Below are 26,668 nucleotides of genomic sequence, written 5' to 3' on the forward strand. Positions count from 1 at the left end.
CCACAGCAGTTTGCTGTGTGTTCTGTGGCTCAGAAGCCACAGCAGTTTGCTGTATGTTCTGTGGCTTGTACGTAGGTATTAAATATAGCAATCTGTGTGCCAACACACTTTTGCCTTCAGTTGAATGATTCTGACCCTTTAAAGAGGAAATTTTTTGCCTCCGTTAATGGTGATGTACTAGTGAAGATAATATAAACAAAATCTGAAAAAAGTGAGTGGAAGGGAATGTGCTTAACAGCCTCAGGAGGTTGCAGAGTGAATTAGAAAGCCCTGTGGACTTGTCATTCAGAAAAAAAAAGGTGCTGGAATGCCTATCATCATGGGAATGCTGTTACAATTTTTTTTTTCTTAGCTTATGTTTATAAAGGATTAATAGTTTCCAAAGGACAGTTACTTCTTCTGCTGTACTTTTGGAAGTATCCCTGCTATTTTTGAGAAGGGGGAAAAGATAAAAAGCTTCATAGCTGGTTGGCCTTGAAGTTGGGCTTGCAATCTTTGGATCTGTTAGTCTGTCATATGCTTTCTTCTACTCTGGGCAAATTGATATAGTCTGCCTTGGGGCTGTTGCAGTAGCTACTCCAACTGGAGTCAGCTGCATCTTTGGGTCCTTTTCAGAATTGCCACCTATAATGTTATTGAGTGTCTCGCACTTTACTTGTATATTCTTTAGAGAAGCGTCCTCTTCAGTTGTGTCATAATGTGTTAACGTGGTATTTTGATTGAAACTGAAGCAAGAAGTGTAGGCTCCTTATTATGGAGACAGAATTTAAAATTAGAACCAAGCATAAAATGAAGACTTGAGTCCTTGAGATAAATCTTTTGCCATGAAAGGGCAAGAGGGAGAAAATAAAAAAAAGTCTAAGGTTCAGAATAGAGATGAGGGGATTTTGAATTCACTAGTCCTATTTGCAAAACACAGGCAGGAGTTTGATCTTATTTCTTAAGAGGAATTTAAAGAAAGTGGCAATCTTCTAATACCCTGGCTGGATAAAATAGATAGTCAGCCTTGTTATTTCTTCTTTTCGGTCTTTTGAAACTTGCACCTTGATTTATATATAGGATGAACTGTATCCTCAAAGAGCTTTGTTTTAATTTAGGACAGTAATCCTTCAACACTTGTGCACATAAATAGGTCTGCTGACCTCATACCAGTAAATTATCAATGCAGTTTAGCAGATACATGCACATAAATATTTGCAGAGTAACCAAAATATGACCTTAATGAATTGCTGTGACATCTTGATTTCAAAAAACTCAGTTGATAAAGCTCTGTAACTGCAGATTAAGAACTATAAACTTCTTCTGGGTTAAAAAAAGTCTTCTCTATTTGCAGTTTATTTCCTTTGGTTGTCTCTTTTTATCCTTTTTTTTTTTCCTTGTTTTTGTATGCTTAAGGAGAGAATTCTTGCCCAGATCTTCTCTGCTTCACTGGGCTAAGGAAGACTGTTTCACAGTTGTGTGCCCCTCTTTTTGGCAAAAACAACAAAATTTGATTTCCTCTTCTCCTGCATCCTGCAGTGCATTGCCCCTGTGACTCTGGTCTGGGTAGGGGAGCTTCTGTGTATGTTTACAGGGAAGTGTTTATAATGTACTGAAAATCTGAAACTGACTGACCCTTACAGAGCTAATCCTAGTTAGAGCCTAAGCAGCGATAATCAACTTTTTTTCATCCTCTGCCACATAGTCAAAGATGAGGAATGTGATGATTCAATGACCAAGATAAAGACGTGAGTAAGAGAGTATGATAACAGTGAATAGGAGAGGTTGCTATAATTGATAGTAATCCTCGGACAAGGTGGGAGCCCATCCTTGTTTGTTAGTCTTCCAACAGAGGAAAATACTTGAATAAAAAATCTTCAAGCTCTTTTATATATCAGTGTTGGAGATTGGTAAAGTTTAGCGTCTAACTGTTGCCATTACCTGTCTTTTACCTCCTTACTGCACGTCCATGTGCATACTTTTTTTTCTTTTTCTTTTTTTTTCCTTTTTCTTTTTGAGGGCTGTGATACGTTGGAATTCATTAACCTTAACATCAGCCCTGTTTGTTTATCCATCAACTGGCAGTGCTTTTTCTTCATGGAAAATTGATATCAGGATAGAGGAGAAGCCAAGTTGATTCCCTGAACTGAGCTATTACAACATGACCGTAGCAGATGGGACTCAAGGATGTGAACAAGCAGATTTACCATGCCTTAATCAGTGTAACACCGCGATTGGCAAATACAAGAATAAAGCCTATTTTGAATGAAGCATCAATTTGAACTGCTAAGCATGCGTAGTTAAGTGTCCTCTCAAATGTAATCAAGACTAGAATGTATTATGTCATTTCTCGGCAGTATTAGGATGAATATTTTACTGGTAGAATGCAATTGTAGAGGTCAGTTTGTGATGTAACTTTAGAGAGGCACAGAAATGGATTTGACGTGGCTAGACTTCTGCAGTACAGATTAGTGTGCAATTAAAATTGACTACCGTATACACATCTATCTCCTGCTGTTTGGACTTAGCTGGTTTTCAGTGGGTCTCCTTGCATGTTGGAATTGTAAGTTCAGGAGCTGCACATGTCTTCAGATAAGGATCTGATTTGTTTAACTGGCAACTATACTGTCTTGTGTTGTTGATGGTGTTTTTAATCATGATGACTCAAAGACAGCAAAAGTGTCTTTTTACCTATCCTACTGCGAGGCAAATCAGAGCAAAGAATTTGTCCAAAGAGGCATAGAGTAGTTGTGTTGGAGAGCCAGAGCTTCACTTCCACATCCTCACCTGCTCCTCTGTCTCCTTCTCACATCGTTCACTCTGTCTCTCCCTTCTCCACCTCCAGCTGCATCCTTACTTTTCTCATTTTCTCTAACTGATTAAGGCTTGCATGTTATCTTAGATTCATAGATAGTTTTCCACTGCTTCCAGCCATTGTAAAAGGCAGGATAGAGAGGTACAAGGATCCTCTCCTCTTCTGCCCCTGGAAAGAGATGGAAAATACTGAGGATTTGTCTGGAATAAAAAAAAATCCTTTAAAGGATTTCAGTTATTGAATTACTTCCTTTGCCAAATAAGTTTACATCTGCATCAAGTTTCTGTTACAATCTGCTGATTAATTTACTTGTGACAACTAGCACACCTGGCTTTCCACACATTTATGTTTCTTAGTGTACACATAGACATACAGATGCTGGAAAGCATTGATGGTGAGATGGGAAATTTTGTCTGATACTATTATAATGTGTTTTAAGAACGATACTGTGCTTGGTTAGATGGAGACATCTGTAATGTGCTTCTTGAGGCAGATGGTGAATAAAATATGTTTAATTTCAGATGGCAGGAGAAATAAGAAGCTGAACTGAAATTGCAAGCACTTCCCTTTTCAGTATTTAGTACAAAAATCAGGTTATAATACATCCTGTCTATGTCTCTAAATGCTGCAGGATATGATATGCAATTGTAAAAACAGGCTTGCAGTAGCTGTAGTCATTTAGTTGCAGTTTAGGTCCATAATTTTTAGTTTAAAACTTTAATTGTGTGTGGCTCGAAACGCTGTATAGAGTTCTAGTTCCACTGATCTGTGTAATATTTTATTTCAAAGAAGAAAGAGACAGCACAGGTAGGGGTGCAGCTGTGTAACTTCTGAGCAGGAAAAGGTTTCCAGTGCATTTGCACTTGTGGATGTATGTGGGAAACAAGAAACAGTTATCTACGTTAGTACATAAATGTGCACAGAATTTATTGTTTGTCATTACAAATGCCTTTTCAGAGTTGAGGATAACTTTCAGACTCCTTTTATCACATATTAAAAAGCTCAACCTTTTATAATGCTGTTAATAGAGTTGCAGGTTTTCCTCTCTGCATCTCAAAGAAAGTCAGACTACGTGCTCTGTCCTAGTGGGTAAGAATACTAATGGGAATAAGCTCTCCTTTCATTTAGAGAACTAAGATGTCTGGACTTTTAATGTTGATATTTCAGGACATTCAGGCAGAAATTGATGCCCACAATGACATCTTTAAAAGCATTGATGGAAACAGACAGAAAATGGTGAAAGCCTTGGGAAACTCTGAGGAAGCTGCCCTGCTCCAGCACCGACTTGATGACATGAACCAGCGCTGGAATGACCTGAAGGTCAAGTCAGCTAACATCAGGTAAGTAATTAAAACATCTTGACATAAATGGTGCAGAGTTGCTGTTTTCTAAAAGACTTGAGAAATTTGATCACGTCATTGAAGTGAAATCTCTATCTTTTGTAAAGCACCCCTGAACACTAATACGAAGATTTGGTGTACTAACTGACTGTGCAGGCTTAACTGCTTGTTTTTCTCTCTCCAGAGCTGTGCAGTGGTAACTTGCTAATCTGTACAACATTTTCCAGAACATATGCTGAATCTTTCCTTATTTTAAATTGATAGCAATGCCAGTGAAGTCATTCTGTGAAGCTACAATTATCTGAAGAGAAATCAGGGTTTTGTTTTTACTACTGAAAGGAATACTTTGGTAGGATCTGCATCTTAACTGTCTTCATCTGTAATGATAGTAGAATTTTTTGATAGCTGCTATTCACTTAAGAAATATTTAAAAATACGTATTACTCAAGCCATTTACAATTTTTGACCCTACCAATGCCAAATTCGCTGACTGTCCAAGAGTATTCATTGTAAAAATCTTTATGATATCATTTGGGAAGAAGATATTACTGTATTCTTTAATGTGAATAAAGCTGCCTATTAATTTTAATTACAAATAGAAGTATTATTGGAGCTTTTAATCACCACTGCTTCCTTGTTGGTTACAGAAGACTGTTCTTTTAATGGAACAGGGCAATGTTAAGCATTCATATGAATTTTCCAAAATCCAGAAAAATGCATTTATCTTCGAATTCAGGCACCGGAGTTTGAAAGAGCGAGACAGAGAGAAGGAAGGTGATGTTTACTTTTCATCTCCGCTTACCCCATCACCAGCTAGCTAAACAGTTAATTGTAACTGATGGGATTTGCTGAGTAAAAGCCATTAGGCAGAGCTTGAACCAGAGGAAGTGAAACATTTGGCGTGAAGGCTTCCAGAGGCTGCAAGAGCTATAAAACTTGGGCTGTTATGAACTGTAATCACATATAGGCCAACGTGAGAGAGGGGATGAGAATAAAACATGCTCGTAAGTTAACAATTTAGTCAGCAGCTGCAAGTTCTAGCAAGAACAATCTAGTTGCTTGGCCTTTCCTGGTGTTGATCATAATTTGGAGAGAAATCGGTAGCCAGTAATGGCCTTCAAGCCGTGCATAATGGACTGTTGTTTAGTTCCAAGGTAGAGAAAACAATTGCACGGTGAATACTCAAAAAAGGTAGATTATTGTTCAGAAAAGTGGATATTCTGTCTTTTCTCTTTTGTGTAGATACGGAACGTGCATCCCTCTGGGCAATATTAACATTTGCACTGTGTACATTATTACTCTGGTAATACTTGCAGTGAGGCAGGGCCATGTATCAGTGAACTACAAGTAGAAAGCAAGCAGGGAAGAGAATAGTGGAGCAAACAGAACTGAATTAACCTTTTGAATCTGTCTCCTCTGAAAGGAGTGTAGCATTTCTGAGTTGGTGTATTTTGCTCTGTTCAACTGCAGTTCACTTATCTCTCTTAAGAATGATGAAAGCCTTTTCAGGGAAGTAACAAAACCTGGAACTAACATGAAGTCAGTGTGTTGATCTGGCTGTTAGCCTTCAAATTGTATTTTCTTGGGGTATCTTATTTCAAGGACAAGTTAGAGAGCAAAACTATGGAGGCATCTTGTGAGAGCAGAATATAACTGTCTTAGGGGCTAGGGCTGATGATTGAAAAATGTGATTTTTTAATGGATTTTAACTTGAGATATTGCTTCTAAATTAAGGTCTATCTGTAAGTTTTTTAGAATATTTTCAGCTATTCTGACTATAGTGATTTTTAATTGCTGAAAGTATGTCTCTCCCTTAGGGATAGCATGAAACTTTCTTCATTGCTTCAGTCCTCAGAGCTGATCATGCTCATTGCTGCATTGACTTGACTTCCCTGCTACTGGAACTAAGGGGAGTTCCACATTAAAAAAAGAGGAACTCTTGTGACATAATTTTAAATGCATGGAAACTAGTTTCAAACTGCACTTGTAGTGACTGAGACACCACCCTGAGAGGACTGTACTTCTCCATGAAATTACTCATATGCTTATTCACGCTTCTTTCTTTTTCTCTCTGTCATGTTGCTCCCAGGAGGAAAATGAAGTTGCTTGTTTGCCTTTTAAAGCCAAATTCTTATGAGAGACTGTTTTTTTCTTAGATAGGAGGGGATCGGCACTGAGGGGAGGGCAGAGATAAAAAGGAAAGGATTCTCTATATTTAGACCACCCATCAGATATTTTTATTCCGTGTGTTCCTTTGTTGCTCAGCAGAAGTGTTACCTACATAGCAGAAACAAAAGCTGAGGAGGTCTCTAGCTGGGGAAGGAGCCTCCCAGGGCCAACAAAAGCGAAGTTGTGCCCCAGTTGCCACTTTTCTTCGGGATCTTACCCAGCCTATGCAGAGAAAACTTGCTCTTTAAGATTGCTCTCTTTTCTTTTCCAGTCTCAACCAAGATTCCCATAGGAGTGTTTCTGATGGTGTCTGATGCTGGGACGTATTTTTGCTCCAACCAGTACTCAAAATAAAACAATTGTTTGTTACCTGTATTTTTATCAGAGCAGATTCTAAGCCACCATTTGACCTGGCAGACTATGTATTGGTAGAAGTACTAACTCCAAAACAAGGGCAAAAGTCCTCTCTGAACATGGGGAAGCCCAAGAAACAATTCAGAACTCCAGCATAGTTTCTTGGCTGTAGATCTGGCCAGTCTGTATGACAAATCTAGATACAGCATTAAACTTTACGTTGAAATACAAATTGGAGCATATTTAGACTCATTTGCTCCTGTGTAGCATTTGCTTTGAATGGGTTATACTGAACATATGGCTCCTCGCTCCTCTGGAGAATTGAATACTTGTGGCTGCTTTTCAACTGCTGCTGTTGCATATTGCTTTTATGTTGAGTATTGCTTCTGATGAGATTAGAAGAGTAACAGGAAAAGTCTAGGCTGATGCGATGTTTTCCCCTGTGTATTTTTTTTTTTAACTTCTAACATTTCTGGAGAGATGTTAGCTCACTTTGTGTGCAGAGAGATGAATTTTTATGCCCTATTAGTGCAGTCTGTTTCTTCCCTTCCCTCTGACCCTTTCTACTCTACCCCCACAAGTTCAGCTTGTGCTGGGCTTGGAAACTGTGTGCTAGTGATGTTTTGTACTGTCATTGTAGTGGCATGTACATAGACACTCAGCAGTAGTAAATTATGATGCATTTAATTTAGTATTGTATTCCACATTGTTCGCATTAATACCAAATTATTTTTTTCACTATTAGTATTGTGGTGTGTGTTAAATTAAGTGGTCCACCCCTAAAGTGTCGTTTAACTAGTGACAGGGGTTTCTTTCTCCTAACAAAATTCCAATCCATTTTGTGTGCAGTAATTCTACTAAACTGAGCAGGAGCCTAGAGAGTGCCGATTCTTAGAGACGAGAGCTGCTTAAAGGTAATAGATACAGTGATAAGTCACGATGAATAGAGATTTCACTATCAAATGCACAGGAGACTATAGATCTAAACTTTTTAATTGCCATTGTTGCTAGAAATCCATGAAGATGCTTTATTTTGGTAGCAGTCTAACAGCAAAGCTGTAAATTCAAATCCAGGCTACCTTGGCAGCATGTTTCCTCTGCCTGATTACAAGGGAGTATTACTTTGTTCACACCCAGAAAGGAGGGCTGGATCTGTTGAGTCTGTAAGACAGGAGCACAACGTGTGTTCAACACTTCACAGCTTGATATTTCCGAGGGCATTTTTGGTGGGAAGTGAAGCTAGTTTTGGAAAGGAGAAAGTAAATGCTGTATATGGACAACACCATGCTGTTTGAGAGCATGTGCAGCTGGGAGCTGCAGGTTAGATTCAGTACTGAGGGAAGGGTCTCAGTGACTGCAACAAGGGAAGACAGGAACAGCTATGAAAGAAAATGTTGGCAGTAGAGCAACACAAGTAGAAAAGTAGTTTTTATTTTTTCCCTTGTAGTGCTTTCCTAAATGGAGTGAAGGAGAATATGTTCCTCTTACTAAAGTTATTTTATCCTTTACAAGACTGTTTTTTTCGCCTCTCATACACTCTTATGGACTGCTTTTCTTAGTTCATTTATCCTAGTATCTCTGTGAGATCCCAGCATACCCAAAACAAAGTCTGCCTCAAAGTAAACCTTGCAGCTCATCACCCCTTCGATCCAACTGTTGTCATGTCAGTACCAAACATATGCTCCAATGCCATTTGAGAGGATAATACAGTGGAAGCCAGGTGAATGTTTCAAGGTGTGAATCAGAAAAAATAAGACAAAGCTGTGCAAAATAGAAAAGAGAAGACCCAGGAAACAGAATATTAAAGTTCAGTTCATTCATCTGTCAGCAGCAGGGCACAAAGGTGCAGAGCTACTGTCAACCACACTGGGAAGAACTGAGCTCTCTCTGTACTATCACTTGCGTGGTGAAAGAAATTGTTGTTTACTGGTTTAAGCTAAGCACTTCGAGGTCTCAGACGAGTCCATAGCATAAGGTGATTGGAGTAAAAGGGAGGTTGCTGGCCCTTATCAAAGATTTCGTGCAGCTGTGTAGGCACTGCAGCGAGAAGTCATCAGGTCAATGTATTTTTTAATATGATAGGATATTGTGCATTTTGGGGATTTTGTTGATTTAACTGGGTGACATATTCACTCTGTATTAATTCTCTCGTAATTCATCTACTGAAGGTGATATATTAAATAACCTTTGCCACTAATGCATTCAGCAGCACAGTTAATTTACTGCTGATGACTGCTGGGAGAGTCTGTTGCTCTTGATACTGGAGGTGGAAGGTCTTGTCATGAAAGTTCAGTTTGGTGGTGCTCTAGCTGGCAAAATGAGTGTGCTGATATGGTGGAGTTGCAGGGCAGTATTCAAGGTTTTAGAAAGGTCATATTGAGTATGTATTTGTCTGTGTTCCCTCACTTTTCACCTGCTTATAATGTTTTGCTGTGCAAAATGATTCCAGGAAGAGTTGGGTTTTTTGTTTAACATATCAAAGGTTCTTAGCAGTTGAGCATTTGAATCATTCTTAACAATAGAAAAAAATATATATTACGGATAGATAATATCTGTCTATTTATTACCATTTCTTGGGTTTTGTACCATTCAGGATATGAAATATGCTTTTATGTTGTTTCACAGGGCTCACTTGGAGGCAAGTGCAGAGAAATGGAACCGATTGCTGATGTCCCTGGAAGAGTTAATCAAATGGCTGAATACGAAAGATGAAGAACTAAAGGAGCAAATGCCCATTGGAGGGGATGTTCCAACGTTACAGCAGCAGTATGATCACTGCAAAGTAAGTTGCATAACTTATAGATACATATGCTATTGTGAATAATAGAATGAGTCAACTTTGAATACAGGAGAAATGATGCATGCTTGATCCCAGTGTTCAATTTCTAGGACAAGAAAACCAAAACAACTGCTCTAGATCTCTACTCCTTTTACTTCCCCACTTGCCCAGTAAAGCATAACTGAGATACACTCTTCACAATTTTATCAAAAGAATTTCTGATGCATATGTTCAGTCCAAACACACTTTTGGTGTATTTCCTAATGGTTAAGTATATTCTGACAACAAAATATGTTACATCCACATATCTTCATTTATATAAAGTGTGTGTCACCAACTCTAATTAGTAATCAAGTTAGAACATATTTGCCATTGGACAAATTAATTGTAGTAAAGCTGATTCCATCCTACTGTCATATTTCTTTTTTTTGTACAGTGTAGAAAGAACAAATGTGAGCTTTATATAGATAATTGCATAACAACTATGTTCTCCTCCACCAGTACAATGGTGGTATCTTTTCTGCTGTGGTATTTAATAAGGACAAAAACTGAATTTGGAAAAAAACAGAGGAATACAGAAAAATACTGTGAATAACTACAGAAAAAAGTAGTCTGACATGAGCAGTACTTTTGAGACTTGGCTACAAAATAGTCAAGTCTAAGGAATACTTAAGGAAATCTGCATAAGTTTTCCCTTAATTTAGTCTTTTAAAATAGTTATTAGCATAAACTCAGGATCTTTGTTTTTTGAGAGATCATCTTTTCCTATTCATATCCACTTAAGCCATTATGCTCTGTTTGTAGGCACATCTGCTGTGAATGTTTTATAATGATCAAATGATGGATTACTAGTGCAGAAGAGCAATAAAAGGCTGGAAGAGATCCAAATATGTTTTAAAGGAGGTCAATGGGAGGTGATAGATCTCTACCAATCATACTCTAAAGGCTTGTTTGTGTCTCTTTCTAGATTATAGTATATGAATGCTAATAGCAAATACTGCTCTAGTGTGTCTCATTTGAAGATGTCAATTTGATTTGTAAAAAATGCTAGATTTTATGTATCACTTAAAAGTAGAAAGATGTAGGTGCAAGGATGCTGGATGAGTTCTTTGGGTCCATCGTGAACTGTAGTAGTAAGAAGGAAAGAAAACTTTTTAATCGTTACACATAGCTTTAAAGAACTAGGATTATTTTATTATACATTGAGGTTAGCTTAATATTCTAATATGTGTATTCAGGAGCTCTTAGAGATTATTCTGTCATGATTCAAAAAAGGCAATGTTCTTGTGCTATCACAAAGAGTATTGGATATAGTTGCCCTAGCCCAATATTTAATAAGATCTCCTGCACAAAAATAAAGCCCATCCCTTTTTTTTTGTACACCTATGCAGGCAACAGGTCAGTATTCAACTGCAGATCTATCTCAAGCGATAACTGCACTTTTTTTTATGGTAGTTATTTTTGTAGGATCAAAGATATTCCTATGTTTCATGTGATAATACTGTGCCACACCAAATAAGAACTATTAATGTGTGGTATTTCACTTTCTGTTGAACTTGCTTATTTGTAGTTATCAGAGACGGGGAGCTGGACTGCAGCTGTCCACTGGTTTGATTCTGCATGGCAGAGCTTCATACTATTTCTGAGCAGGAACTGTCTGTTCCTCACTAAAGTGATAGTTTGAGTAACTACAGCAAGGTGAAAAGTTGTGTTTTTTTCACGTAGAAAGTGGAAACTGAAGGATAAAAAAACAAAAGAGCTCTGCAGGACCTTCTTCGTCTTTCTCAGCATAGTTTAATATCTGGTCAAGATGTGGAATAAAAAATGTTTTGGTGTTACAAAAATTTTTTGCCTGTTCAAAATCTACCAAATTCTTTGTGATTCCACTCTGTCAGTCACTCTGCTTTGAGTTGATGTCACTTTCATTGCATTGTATTAAGATGCTGCTTTCAGCATTTGTGCCCTGTGTTAAGCTGAAACTTTATCAGATAAATATTGCAGAGATATGATTTGATTTCTCTCACTCTCAAGGATTCTCCTTTTATTCCACCTGTCATCACTGACTGTCGAGGTGATACATTAAATGCCACATTTCTTTGCCCACACTTCTGCAAGTATTAAACCTCCTAGGTATTTCAAGTTACCTGTAAGATTTACTTTTTATCAACCATGTTTTTATAACCTCATCTTAAGCTTCACCAGCACTTGTCAGCTGGTGCCTCTCTGCACGAGGCTTGGGTGCTTCTGCTCTTCTATTTCCTTTATTTCCACATCTGAGTGTTGCTTTGAAATTGTCCTTGGCAAATTGAGCAGTTCAATACAACATTTTATCTCCACTTCTCTGTGATCCCTTTGCTCTTATTTCCAGCTTGCTCACCTGATCTTGTCCTTGCTGGTACTTCAAAATGTAAGTGGCAAAATATTCATTGAGCTGTTTAAAATGGGAGCCTGTGATATTATCATTTCCTGTCCTTCATTTTTAGGGTCCTCAATCCTTCTCATCTTAGCATTGCTTTTTGCCCCTTGTTACTTGATAATCATTCTTATTAACCTACATTTTTTTCCCCTCAGTTACACAAAACTGTCTTTCTTGCTTCACCTTAATGGTACTAATCTTACTGCTCTTTCCCTCTGTTAGCATCTCCCCCAGTCACTGCTTGGCTTCAGCAGCATTAGATAAATAAGTACAGTATTATGTGACAGTTGGGGTTAGCTCACATTGTTTCTGTGCTACTAAAGTCTGTTTGGACAGGAGGAATTAAATGATTTGCAATTTGATTTTTAAACTTGTTTTTTAATAACAATCATTCTTCTGTGCTTTAAAAATAAACATCACCCACATCAATGTTTAATCAGACTTAGTTCTAATTTTCCAGATGAACAGAAATCTTTCAGGGTGTGGCTAATATTTTTAAATTTTGTACTGATTTTTATGCTGTTCACATGGACTTGCATGACCCATAACAAGTCACAGTCTTATCACATACTAAATTCCAAGTGCAGTCAGACAGTGAACACATGCTGAGCTGAGCTGTGCTTTGTATCCTAGAGGGGGAAGGCAGGACTAATTTCAATAAGTAACCTCAAATTTCCTTTTTTAACTATTCTCAAAATGTCTTTGTCTTTGAGCACGGCCTGTTGTGACAGTCCCAGGAACAGTGGAAAAAAATCCATAAGTGCTTAGTATAAAAGCGTTGGGACAGCGTGCGAAGTTTTAGATGATTTTTGAACTCAAGTGCCTCTATATGAGGTGTACTTATAGCAGAGGCTATATTCATGCTCCCAAAGTATAGAAAACTCAGCTGCAAAGGTGCTGACACAGGCAGTGACCTACAGGGAGCAGAAAGCAAAGGCAGCTGCCTTTTCAGAGTTGATTACCAATGTTATCTCTGTAATTCCAGCTTCTCACTTTTGCTTATCCTTACCAGCTCAGTTTTTTCCTTTCGTTCTATTCTTTCCCAGTCTTCCGTGTGAATATTCAGATAGGATTTTAAAGTGTGTGATGCAAAACTGTTCTAATCAACTGCCAAAATAGACCTTGCCAAAAAAAAACAAACCAAAAAGCCTCAACCAACTCCAAACAAACAAACAAAGAACCTCCGAAGTAATCTTATGTTGATATTTTATGCTGCTGAGAATGCAAATCTGCAGAAGTATTGTGGAAAATCACTGTTTCAGTATTTGGAAATACCTGTACTCGTGTATGCGTACAAGAGGAGGTGACGTGGATGCCAGCACCTTGTTCGCTGAAGATGGACTGAGAGATTCATGTCCTGCTACTCCCCTGAAAGTATTCCTGAACGCAAATTTTGAAAGTGGTTTCTTTTTTTTTCTTTTTTTTCCTTTTTGTTTTGATAAAACACAAAGACCACCTAAATTACATAAAATACTGTGGCTTAGATTTCAGAGAGAGAAGAGGGCAATTAAAACTAAGCAGAAATGGGTACTCGCTCGCATAAATCCTGTTGGCATCTGTGTAAATGAATAAATGTCTAGCTAATACTAAATAATGCATGTGTCTTGAATCACAGAGATGCTTAACTTAGCTTCATTTGAGTTCCAAATGAATTGGCCAAGGACCTGTGGATGTTTGAATGATGGTTTTATGTCTGTGGGTGGATCATTAATATTTCAGATACTCATCAAATTTTTGGGATTGCTGTCAATGTTTCAAATTTCATGTTTCAAACTTGGTTTGTTAAAGCAGTCAAATACTCAAAGTTGAAAGTATTTGTTTTATTTAGCATTTCCACTTCATCAAAAATGTTAGCATAGCCAACTGGAAAGTACTTTCTACTGGTTCTATCCCTTCAGAGAGCTTATAACTCCATTGTTCTCTCAGCAGCAAAAATCTGTGAGGGAAAATAATTTTTCTAACCTTAACAACTTCTTTAAGACACGCGTCTCATACCACTCTGTGGATTGCAAGTAAGGTGGATCTTTGGAATTCCACTGAATAGGGCACTCCCTGCTCTCCAGGGATCACCAGAGTGACAGAGTCAGACAGTGACCCAGAGAAACAATACAAGACCGTTTATTGAGATTTCTAACAACTAATCAACTACTTTGAGGCAAAATGAGGCAATTTTTCAGCAATTAGTAAGCAACTACTTTAAAGCAAGTTTAGGTAATGGCTACTTGAAGAAAAGTGAGTAGAAGAAAGCCTTGAGGAAAGAGGAGAGAGAGGAACAGAGAGATTTAGAGGTAGAGATATTTCACCGATCCTGGATCCAGCATTGTCTTGAGTTTGGAGTCTTGATCCATGAGTGGTGAATCAACAAAGGTAAATGTGCATGTTCACCCTTGTATAGTCTATTTGGTCCAAGACTGCCCTTCGGGGTTGCACCTTGTGTCTAGAAGATTTGGATGTCTTTAATGAGAGTCTTTGGTGATCATGCACCCCTCCTCTCTTTTCTGATGTTTATCTGCTGTGAGCAGCCATGAGAGGAAAGGAAGATAAGTAGTCTATCACTCTACCTTTGCAGAGTGATATTCCATAGATCTTACAGCGTCCAACCTGAGTTGTTAAGGCTCTGGGCTTTCATTCTCAGACAGTCATTAAGGTTAGTTGTTTGAATCAGCAAGTTCCATTCTGTAAGGCTCCATTCTTTCTGTCTAGTTTTTTGAGTCAACAAGCCCCTTGTAAGACTCAGGCATGCCTGCCTGATTTAGGGGAATGGGATTAGCCTTAAATTATTTTCTGCTTAATTGTTCTAGATTAATTTTTCTTGACTATTTTCCATATTAAAATTTGCTTCCATTATTTTTATTGTTAAAAATTTCTAACAAAAAACGATCATTATGACATCAATATTGTCATGGTCTATACTCTTAATTGTAGTCTAGGAAGGAGCTGTATTAATTTGTTACACAGCTCATCATGTAAGGCATGAAGCATGCACAAAATCTGTGTGAGTAGAAGTGGTCAGCCATGCTGTTGCCATATTACTTTTTAACCGAGATGTGAGCTGTGGGTGTATGAGAAGAGGAATTAAGTAGCCTGTGCTTGGAAGAGGAGGATCAGTAGAGCCTTTTGCTGCGACCTGGTTCAGCAGACAAGGATGTGAATGAAGTGGGAGCTTTAGCATTCCATGCCACGCTACTGTGAAGTAGCTCTTCAATGTAAGGAGATGTCTTTAATTGAGGCTGTTCTCTCTGAGGTGTGTTTAGAAGGAAGAGGTGGAAATTGTGGGTGGGAATACTTTGTTACAGGAAAGGAAGAGTGTAGTCAATGCCTGAAGTTAAATGAGAGTTCTCAAATGGTCCTGACTTAAAGCCATTGCTCACTAAGGATTTACTGGAATTGATTTTTGTGTTAAGTGAATGATTCAGGTGTGTATCACTCTGCTCTCCTGGACTATTTTTCCAAAAGAATAATGTGTAAACAAAAGCATGTTGCAAAGAATGAAGTGTTAAATTAGGATGTCAGTGCAATTTATTTTTTAACTTGAACAAAAAAATATTGCTTCTGGCTGTATTTCAGCTTGTTCCCAAAAGTGCAGTTGTCTTCTGATAAGTCAAGAAAGTTGCAATGGATCAGTACTTAAATAATAAATAACCCGGATAATGAAAGAATGAAATATTCAGTCACTAAAGCAGAGTAAAGCAAGCCATCTTGCTGTGGAAAAGCCATTAAGCAGTTTTTTTCAATACCATAAAAAAATATTTCTGTGATGTAGTCTTTTTAATGCTTCTTTATATAGATAGATATCTATATCAATATGTACATTTCATGTTGCTCTTTTAATGATGATCTTGTTTCTTTTAATCAAAGAATCCTATTTAAACTTTAAAGACATTACTAAGTCTTTTTCAAGCCATTAAATAAAGCCTGTACTTCTTGAAGTATATCTTATAACCTATATGTCAAAGAAGATATTCTAACTTTGCTTTGGAGGGAAACATTTGTTAGAAATAGGGCTTAAATTGCAGAAACAGCAAAGTGATCAGCATTTCCACTCCATTCATTGAAACGAAGTGCCTTTTTCTCTAGAATTTTCTTTTCTCGTTCCAAAAGACCTCTCTGCTTCCATCATTATTAGTGGTAGCCTTTGGCTTACCTGAAACCTCAGAACAACTTGATGTAGTGGGATGTAACAGATCATCGGGTTCTTCTCCTATGTCCTGGGCTGCAAACTGTGACTGGTAGTGGCCTGACCTTTACAGGTGAGCCATGTGCTTTGCCAGTGAAGGGCTGGAGTACCAAACATAGTGGTCATCCATTCTGCAGTTGTGTTGAGCCTTTAAAGCTTGGATACTGTCCTGCCAGCATGTGTCTAAACTGTTTGAGTGGGAACTCTGCTCATGCCTTACTTGTACAGAGAAGTCTGAGATGGTTCATGGATGTCTTGATTCTTAATAAGCTGCATCAGAAAACAATATTGCCATCATGTTAATTAAAGGAATCACAATTTGAGGACTTAGTATGACCTTTTGAAGCTTGATTACAGGAGTAATTCGGGAGTAATTACAGGAGTAATGCTTCATTCCTTGACCTCTAACTCTTCCCTTGTACCAATTCTTTTGTGTGTATTTAGTCATTTTGTCGTTGTTGTTTTATTTCCGTTTTTCAATTATTTGACTTGTTTCAATGGGTACATGTACACTTAAGCACATACAAAATCTTTTTTCTAGACCAACAGTTCATCCATTACAGTGCATTTTCTTCAATGATGTCAAGAGAAGATGGTATTTACTGAGAATGTTTCATTTTGGCCACTTGTTGTCCGTTCCTCTTCAGCTCCCAGGCATTCACCATCACTGTATGAATATGACTGTATATCCTTGATATTCTATCTATGCTCTGGTCCTTATATGTTTTTGTTCCTGTTTCCCACTAACTTGTCTAATTTCTTGTTGAATTTGCTGATATTTTGTCTCCATAACTTTCTGTAGCAAATAGACACCAAATGCTCACCACCAATTGTGTTTAAACAAAGAACAAAAATCCTCTGCTCTCCCCAACAATGCCAAGAACAAAATCATATTTCAACTGATTTTCTTCTCATTAAAATTTCAGTGGCCTTTGCTCTAGCGCTATTGGATTTGATTTGTAACAGTTCTTCACTCACTCTGTCCACTGTCTTCATGATTTGGAAACCTTAGTCATACGTCTTATGAGCCTCTTCCACTCCTGAACCTTTTAAATCTCTAACCATAATAAAGCTGCTGTATTGCCATAACTCCCTCTGCTGTTCATCTCTGTGCATTTTTCTGACTCCTCTGTGTCCTGGAGGTGTGTCATCTGGTACTGCATGTGTTACTTAGAATGAGATTGCATCAGTGTTTTATATTTAGTAGAACAATGGCTTTTTGCCCTGCTCTTCCAGATCATGCACAGCACTTCACTGTCTTTTTGGTTGCTGCTACGTATCAAACAAATGATTTCAAAAGACAGTCAGACTCCCAAGATCTTCTTTTCTAAGCTATAAATTCCATAAAAGTTATCAGAGACTCCAAGTCAGTGTATGCATTTTTTAAAAACAGGTAGGGTTTCAGTTGACTTTAAAAATGCTAGTTATTACCTGAAACTTGAGGACATCAACAAATGAGCTCCCCCTTCAGATCAGTGAAACAGAATGGTCTAAGGAAACAAAAAATGCTGTTTCTCTCTGAATGCAAATGTATTTTTGCTGGTCTGTTTTTCCAAAGGCAGAGAGATGCGGAAAAAAATAACAAACAAACATAACCCCCCCCAAAAAAACAAAATCAGCACAGAAGCAGTAAATTCGTTTTTCCAGCTGTAGAAAACCACTAGAAAGTCAGCCACTATGATACAGTGATCGCTGATATTTTTTCAGGTGGCTTTATAACCTGCATTAGGTAGAACTGAAAACTCTTTGTCCTGTTATTTCCTTCCTATACTGAAACCAGTTTGAGATCCTTTCTGTATAACCACAGTATCTTCTCAGGTCTCATTTTTCTGTGATCGGTTAGGATAAATTGGGCCAAGTAAGAAGAGACACACTGTATTTAGCAAAGCTGTTCACTTGTCATTCAGGGTGTGGAATAGAGTTTGCAGGGATTATTCAAAATCTTTTAAGAACCTCTTTACATAACTGACTCTTTTCCATATGCAGTTTGTGCAAGTGCTAGGGATTTTTATCCTCTTTCATTGTGTATTCTCGAAGGATGAGTTTCATCTCCTTAATTGTTTTGGGGAGAATGGAACAAGCACATTGGTTTATTAAATATGCAATAAGATAAACTCTCTGGTGTCACATTAGAAACCCTTTGAAACTTTGATGGCAGTTGCAGGCAAAGACTGGTAAAAGAGACCCTTTTATTTTCAGTCAAGGATATCATTACCTGGATCCTTCTTCTTGATGATGCAGGCAGACAATTTAGAGGAGAAGAGTATTTATTCTAGTTAACTCCTGAACTATTGGATCCTCAGTCCCTTGTTGTTAGAGCCAGTAATCCACCCTAGGAACATCAACAGTAAATTGGAAAGATTGGACTGCCATGATAGCTGCCCACCCTTTCTTTTTTTTTCATTCAGCATCTTGAGATTAAATTATAGGTTTAGAAATTTACGTACAAAATAGGAATACTGTTTTTTTCTTTTCTTTTTTTTACGATTTGTTTGGTTGTTTTGAATGCATAGGAAATGATTCCTCAACTCCATCCAAATGAAGAGTCTGCTTCTTCTTAGCAAATATCTTTGTAATCTGGCTGGTAATTGTGTGGGGAAAGTTTTTGTGGCCACCAAGTAATGACAAAGTATGACTGATGTGTATTAACAGGCTGGGAAGCCTCATGGCCTTCTCTGCTAAATAGCTCATACATGTGTGATAACTTGTGTGGTGTGAGCAGCCTCTTCTGGTTCTGCAGCGAACAGAGATCAGTTGTCAGATACACTGTCCTGTCGCTGACACACGATGGCTGTTTGTTGGGTACTCCTTTATTGCACTGATGCCCTCTTTCTTTGAAGGACAGGTGTGAGGTGCGTGTAGGAAGCTCCATGGGTCTATTGAACTTCTAGCCACTGTGGGCTGTTAATTACATGAATAGGCATAGCCTAGAGTAAGGGAGAATATTTTAAAGGTCTTATCAAAGAACTATTTTCAATAGTTGCTGGTGCTAATTATATGTATATATATTACATTACAATTTTTGTCTTTTAGACCTTTCTTGTTAGATGAATGTATAAATAGAAAAAAAATGATTTATGCCAACCCTGGATGGTCTAACCCAATCAAACCATTATGTTTGCCAGTTAGTTTCAAATGTTGTCATTGGCAATTCTGCTTTTTCAAACAAGTTATTTTATAAGTGTTAGAGTAGTAATCTAAAACATAAATGATTAAGTAAATGCTCTGGCACAATTAATTTCCCATTTATTTGAGGCTTGAATGAGTTTTATACATTCCTTCTATACTACTAAGTTTTCTGCTCAAAAAGTCCTAATACAATGAATAAAGATCTCAGAAGTCTTCCTCTCCTTCTGAAGCAGCTGGCTCCCAGCGAAAATGCTTGAAGGATTTCTAAGATCTGAAGTATAATCTCTTGATTAGTGAAAGGATTAAGCTTATGATTTTACACAGTTATTAAAAAATGCATACTATTATAATGTGTGATTCACTTGAATGTAAATTAAAATTTTTTGTAACAACACAGACTTAAGTAACTCACTGACAACCACTTACTTGAGTGGTGTTGTATCATTAAGTCCATGAAACAGGTCAGCAAGAATTTAGAATTAGTAGTAATTGAAGGGAGAATAGTAAATGAGAGAGTTTTAAGGAACCTACTAGAACAAATGCATCATGTTCCAGTTAAATACTACTATGGGTCATTGTCTTACATTTTTTTATAATAATAATTTGCACATTTTATGATGCCATCTCCTTTATGAGTGGCCAACCTGCCCCAGAGGAGACAGACTATGAGTCTGTGTGCAGATTCATAACCTTGCATGGATCATATTCTGGGCAGAAAAGAAACACTTTGGAAAAAAAATTGCTAAAAATGTAAAAACTTGATGCCATAAATGAAGACTGTGAAGAAATGTTGTCATCAAATAAATGCAGGGCTGGTGGTATGATTTTTAAGTGATGATTGATGGTGTCTGGTAGTTATGCCCTGTGTATCCTCTGCTCATGATTTTCCATCTGGAGTTTCAAAGCCAAGGGCTGCTGTGCAGAGTATCATGCTGATACTGGGGCTGTGGTTAGTGTGTGCTGTCATGCCAGCTCTGTGTGCTTTCAGGAGGCTCAGTGCCTGATTAGAAACAAGTTCCCATGCTCTGACTGAAAAGTAGACATGGATTAACTTTTTTTTTTTCCTGGCTGCAGCAGTGTCTCAGTACCCTCTAAACTGGGAGTAAAAATCATTACTGAGAAGTTGTAAGGTTGTAACTTAAATATTGTATTTTATAACTAATACCTTCTATGCGATTAATTTTCTTTTATAGTGATAGGTGCTTAGTAATTCTGGCAGCTCTTCAGTGAATAAAAATGAATTAGAACTTGGAACAATATATAGTTCTTTTAATTGTGAGGATTTAGAAAGCTTTTAGGCTTGAGTCATTAAAACTTAGTGGCAGTGCTTAGCTTTCTTATATTGATCTGCTGATTCATTATGAACAGCACTTCTAAAAATTCATTTCTACATATTTTTCTAATTAAATACACAGGGAAAGGAGATGTGTATTCATCACAGGAATCTGAGAGTTCTATTTCAATATTTAAATATTAAGTCTGAGAGGAAATTTAACTCCAACCTACCAATGATTTTAAGGTTAAGATAAAAAGTACAGCTGATAAGAGTTACTAATCAGGCTACTTGTCAAAAGTATCTAGAGCTAATTTACTCCAGAAACAGAAAATAATGTTTTGTTTTGGTTTGTTTTTCCTTTGTCATTGTAAAGCCTGGTGATGCTCTTCTGAGCTGCTGGAAGCAAAAGAAAGCTGAAGGACACACTACTCAGAGCATTACATAGGTGACTAGAGGGGACATTACCAGTGCATGCAGGACTTTTTAGGGATTCTTGAGGGAGTAGCACAAACTGGAGTCTGTCAAAACTGTGCACCTGTTTGGAAGTATAAGAATGTTATTTACAAATCATAACGAAGCTTGTAATTAATTTTTTAAAAAAGTGAGAGAAGAGAGAGACACACAAAGCTAAGACAAAGCTAAGAATAGCTGCATGTTACGTGATAAAGTCCCTTACGTGCATCTCTAGCCTTGGAGGAATGAACACGCTCACGATATTGTTGCTAAGTGCACTTAAGTCGGTGTTTGGTCTCAGCTTGGATTAGTTGAACATCTTGCTTTTTCAGTCTCCTGGAATTCTAGGTGGGGAAATACATAATCAGTGCCTTGGTTTTGGCATGGTTTCTCATAGCTGAGTTTCTTGTGTCTCATCAAAGTTTGACAGCTGTTTGCCATTTAGTACTGCTAACCTGCACTTAAGAAACATCAAGTGAATTTTTTCCCTAGGCTGATTTCTGAGCAATTTTCTTCTCCCTTGGCCAACAGATACTCTGCCATTGCTCTCCTCTGTGAGGGACATACCTACATCCAGAAACTGTTTCTGGTCCTTGCACTGCTGCTGTGGTTTGAGTTGAAACATGTAAATGTTGGATTTGGCACATGAGACATTATGGGACCTTTAGAAACCATACAGGGTCCTACTCAACCTTACACAGTAGTTTCTTTTAGAGTGTGATCAGCATCTGCCTGTTCTGCTTTGCTTCTGTGACTGTTCCCTGATCCACAAGCAACTACCATCTGTGAACGTGTGCACCAGGCCCATGCCACAGGCTTTTTGCCAAGAGAAGTGCACAAGTGAGCAGGGGGCACTGGAAGCACTGAAAGTGTGGCAGACTTTCCAGCGGCAAGACCCATCTGTAAGGCTCTGTGCTACTAACAGGGACATTTTAGAATAAACAAGTCTGTAATGTAGATTACATAGGCACTAAATAGATGAGTCCACAGAATTGAAAAGCTCTCCTATGGATGTGTTTGGCTTGTAATAATAAGGAAGTAAAAAAAAAAAAATGTAGAACAAACATTTTTATTAATTTTATTTGACTTAATTTAATCATTCAAAGTAGGAAGGAAAAGCTTACAATCAGGCTGTCATTGCCACTGCAGCAAAGCTGTAGTTGCACCTTGATTTTCTGATTATCAGATTGCAGCCTTAATGTTACACATATTTAAAATGAAACTACTACTTTGGCAGTAACAAGATGATCAGCGCTGGACTTTTACAAATGTAAGCTATCTGGAAAGGGGCTTATAAGGATCTGCATACCTAATTTGTCCAATCTTCTTTGTCAAAGAAGAGCTGTGCTGAGAAACTGTACTGAAAGATAAACTATTATTTGCAATAGTAAATATCCAAGTCCAACCCTTACCACTGAAGAAAGAAAAGTCCTACAGCTTTTCTTTTGTGAGGGAGAGGTGCCCAGTAATGTACTGCCCTTTTTCGCACAAAAGAAGGCAATAAATGGTTGTTAAAAACTACATTTCTGATTTTCAGCAGTTAGGTTTGTTTTGTCATTCCACAAAGGTGAATTAATTCTGCGGCGTTGCTTCACTTTGCATGGAGGTATTACAGGAACCAACTGCAGCTTCTCCAACGCCAGTGATGTGCAAGTGATCTGCAGTTTTCCCTGTCATGCTGTATTTGTGATACTCTGAGATGCTCAGAGCTTGGATGTGGTGGACAGAGATGAGCACAGAGGAGGTGATGCATATGGGCAGAGAGACATGCCGAGGAGTCTGAAGCTACAAGGCAGTCATGCTTGGTTGAAATCATTTATTTCCAATAGGTCAGCCTTGTTTGGGGTGGTTTTCTTACGATTTTGTGCTCTTCTGTATCAACATGCAGCTAATGTCTTCTGACATTTCTGACTGCTAAGAGATTCTTAGCATGGTGAGAATAATTTAGCTCCAGTTACTCAAACTCTTTTTACTGTAGCCCTTTTTATATCCAAGTCTTTCAATTTATGCTTCTCATGATGATGGTTCAGCAGCAGTGACAGAGACGGGAAAAGTTATTCTTCTCAACACTGAATTTAAAATTGTGGAGTAAATTTACATGGAGGAATGGCTGTTAGTAAACACAGCACAATATTTAAAAATAAGGAAAAACCCACGGCATGTGAAAGCAAAGGTTTTTTCTGAACAGACTTCTTTAACTGGAGAGAAAATGAAAGGGCAAATGCAGGGCAGATGTGAATCATATTGCTTTATTCTGTCCAGGAAAATGATGATGTAGGTATATGATGATGGGGTCTAAGAATCTATGCAGAGCAATGGAACACACTTACCAGATTTTATTATACTTGTAAGTAAATGTGGAAAGATTCCTAAGAAAGCAATTATTTCTTTCCTGAGTTGCAAGCACTAAAGTCAGAACACTCCAATACTACATACAGTATAAATAAATGAGATTCCTTTACGGCTTTTAAAATCTATATTTGTTGTACATATTACAGTAAGACTCTCTGGGGTAAATGATCAATGTGTAGGTGTCTTTCTGCACTGCATTTGCATATTTTACATTCAAGTTGTTATTTACTTCTTTGGGAAATACTACTGTAGATATGTCAGAATACTGTTAATAGGATCCAGTAACCAAAAACAAAATTAAAAATCTACTTTTGGCTTTAAGTCATTAAAATGTGTCAACTGTGCTATTGTTACTTTCTGCATTTTTTTTTCTTGTTCTTGCTGTTTCTCTTCATGCCTTTACTAGGTAACTTTGCCGTATCATACAGCTTGCTTCTGAGTATTGAAGACTAAAAATAACAATTAGCTTTTATATATTCCATTCTTCTTAATGAGAAATAGTTTGATTTCATGTTCTCAGGTTCTTAAGAAAATGATGATCTTTTTTTTAAAGATTTTGGTTTTACTGCAGGGGAAATTTGTCAGTGCTGTTGCCCAAATAGTTTTTAAATCAAAACAAAAAAACAGAACAGCAACCAACCAACCAAAAAAGTCTAACCTTTTCATACTAGAGAAAAAAAAGTAGAGAAAGTAAATGAAGCGAATGAGCATAAGTAATAGAAATATTGTGATCTGTGTCTGCTCTCTGGAGGAAAGTACTGCTGTAGCAGAGTTAACTGGATATTACCTTCCTTCATGGAAGAAAGCCTCTAAGTACTTGTGTCTTTCAGTAATTGACCCCAGATTAGTGTCAGGTATGTTAAATGATTTCTTTCTCATAAATGCAAAATCCACTTTGTAATATTCCAAAAAGTGGTTAATGATGATATTTGCAGCAGGGCTCCATATTAATAAGATTAAGTTAAAATAATGAAATAACAAACTCGGTTGGTTAGTTAGAAGGGCATGACCTGTAATTGGGTGATTTAACACAATTTGCAAAAAACTTAGATTTTTTCAGTCAGGTTTACCCAGTTGTTTTTTTTTTCTTTTAATGTACGTATGAATCATAGAATCACAGAATGGTTTGTGTTGGAAGGGACATAGAGTTACAACCCCCTGCCATGGGCAGAGTTGCCAACCACAAGATCGGGCTGCCCAGGGGCCCTTGAACCTGGCCTTGAACAATTCTAGGTATGGGACACCGAGAACTTCTCTGGGCAACCTGTTCCAGTGCCTCACCACTCCAGCAGTATTTTAATTCTGGCTTCTTACTGGTAGGGTTGACTGAAAGCAGACTTTTTCATGTACCTTTAGCTTCCCTTTTTGCTTATTTGCTTATTTTAATTTGCAGGTCCAGGTGGGCTTTCTGTTGCTTTTATGAGACACTGTTAATTACCTGTTTGAAAATTCAGAGACTTAGCAAGGCTGTTGTGTTTTGCAAGATTTGTTTTCAGAGGCAGAAGTGGATCTACGTGAGCAGCGCAGACTATTGAGTGTTGTTACCAGTTTGGACCTTCCCTATTAGAGGAGGGATGAAAACTTTCTCTTGAATTTGTTTGTTACTACTGTATATGTGAGTCACAATGAGAGAAATCCTGCTACTTAAACAAGCAAATTACTATCAAAAATAGTGTTGAGATACCCACTGCATTGCTGTTGTGCAGCAGAATTTGACGTATTACAGCTGGCCCTTACTTTTTTTTTTCATGTACTTGGCTTGTGTGGATATTTGTTGCGTTCTCCCTTTTTTGTCTGTCCATGTCTGTTCATGTATCTTCTGATGTCAAGTAGAACCAGCTGAAGAGGTGTGCATCCGGAAGGAAACTGTCTTGTTGCCCTTAGAGTAATCCTTCTTTGTATCTCTAGCAAATCTGCCCAAACTATTTAAATTAGTAATTTTTCTGAAGAAAAATACTTCCCATCTCAAACACTGCTTACTTTTTGCAGTGGTGGTTTTACACCACCACTTTTTCATGCTGAGCAGATGTTGGAAGTATTAGCAGATGGTTGAAATACTAACAAGTGATTCATAGACATCAAATATTTGAGAAAGAGCCAAAATTAGAGCTCCAGTATTATCTGTGCAGCCACAGTAACCAGCTATGCGGTATAAACTCTACAAAGACTCACTGATCAGATCTTTTTGAAAGCAGGAAGCTGTAGCACAAAAGTGGAGAATAAAAAGAAATTTCAGGGGGGAAGTAGATCTTGGTGTTGTAAAATAACTGAGAGAGAAATGTTTGGAGAATTAGGGAGGTGGGTGCCTTTAATACAAAACATTTAATCATAGAATATCCCAATTTGGAAGGGACCTGTAAGAATGCTGGCTCCACAAAGGACCACCCAAAAATCATACCATATATCTTAGAGCATTGTCCAGATGCATCTTGAACTCTGGTGAGCTTGATACCATGACCACTGCCCTGGTGAGCTGGTTCCAGTGCCCAGTCACCCTCTGGTGAAGAACCTTTTCTTGATATCCAACCTAATAGATTGTGCTGCAAGTGCGGTGAAGAATTGTAGTTTGTTAGGGGAAAAACTTTCTGAGTTGAGCCCTGGGTGACAGTTTTGAATCACTTAATCCTTCTTAGAGGATCATTTGGTTGACATGACTTCTGCAACTGGAACTGCCAAATAGGACTTTGTTCTAAGCCAGCATAGCTTCTCTGCTGCTGCCTGTCCCTGACTCTGATCCTCTGCCGCAAGGGGAGAATCCAGCAGCAGAAGACAGTCTGTGTTGCCTTTTAATAATTATTCAGTTGTCTGTCTAAGCCAGGCATGTCCAACCCAGGGGCCACATGCAGCCTGGCACAGCTTGCAGTGTGGCCTGGCCTTTCCCCCTGCTGTGGCTCTGCCCCAGCCCCAGGAGTGTACCCACTGCTCAGCAGCAGCCAAATGTCGGTGCGCTATTAACGCTGTCTGAGCAGCAACCAGGGTGCAGGGTGGCCACAGTGCGATGCCAGTTTCACTTTCACTGCATTTTGATTCATTGACTGAACACAGTCCTGAGAACAGCAAAAAAAATACGTGGCTGTGCTTTTTGTTTTGATAAAGGAAATTGAGAATGTTTCAAATTTCTAAAACTTGTTCATCACTAGCAAAAGTGCATAGCTAGTAGTGGTGACTATGTTGAAAAATAATGCTTTGTAGCTGAGAATTTGCTCTATCAAATAGTATTATTCTCTTTTTATCAGTTGTAGTTTCCATGGAAATAAATAGGATGCATTACTTTTGAAACGATCTTTGTGTATGCTGCCCAAGACTCTTCACTCAGTGCGGCCCAGGCAAACGAAAAGGTTGGACACCCACAGTCTAAACCATTTGTTTCTGAAGAGAAAGCAAAGTGACTGTTTTTAAGAAGGCGTAGTGATTAGCTTTGACAGGATT

At 38.0% G+C, this 26,668-nt stretch overlaps 1 protein-coding gene across 7 annotated transcripts in view; it reads left to right on the forward strand.

The window, feature by feature from the left end:
- Positions 1 to 26,668, forward strand: part of UTRN (utrophin) — a 354,351-nt gene that overhangs the window by 226,177 nt on the left and 101,506 nt on the right. For all 7 annotated transcript variants that reach the window (XM_021391928.1, XM_021391929.1, XM_021391927.1 and 4 more), the window contains 2 exons: positions 3,962 to 4,134; positions 9,283 to 9,439. In XM_021391928.1, the coding sequence (XP_021247603.1) occupies positions 3,962 to 4,134; positions 9,283 to 9,439 (330 nt within the window). The remainder of the gene's footprint in view (positions 1 to 3,961; positions 4,135 to 9,282; positions 9,440 to 26,668) is intronic.

This window comes from Numida meleagris, chromosome 3 (genome assembly GCF_002078875.1).
Source record: "Numida meleagris isolate 19003 breed g44 Domestic line chromosome 3, NumMel1.0, whole genome shotgun sequence".
Lineage (NCBI taxonomy): Eukaryota > Metazoa > Chordata > Aves > Galliformes > Numididae > Numida > Numida meleagris.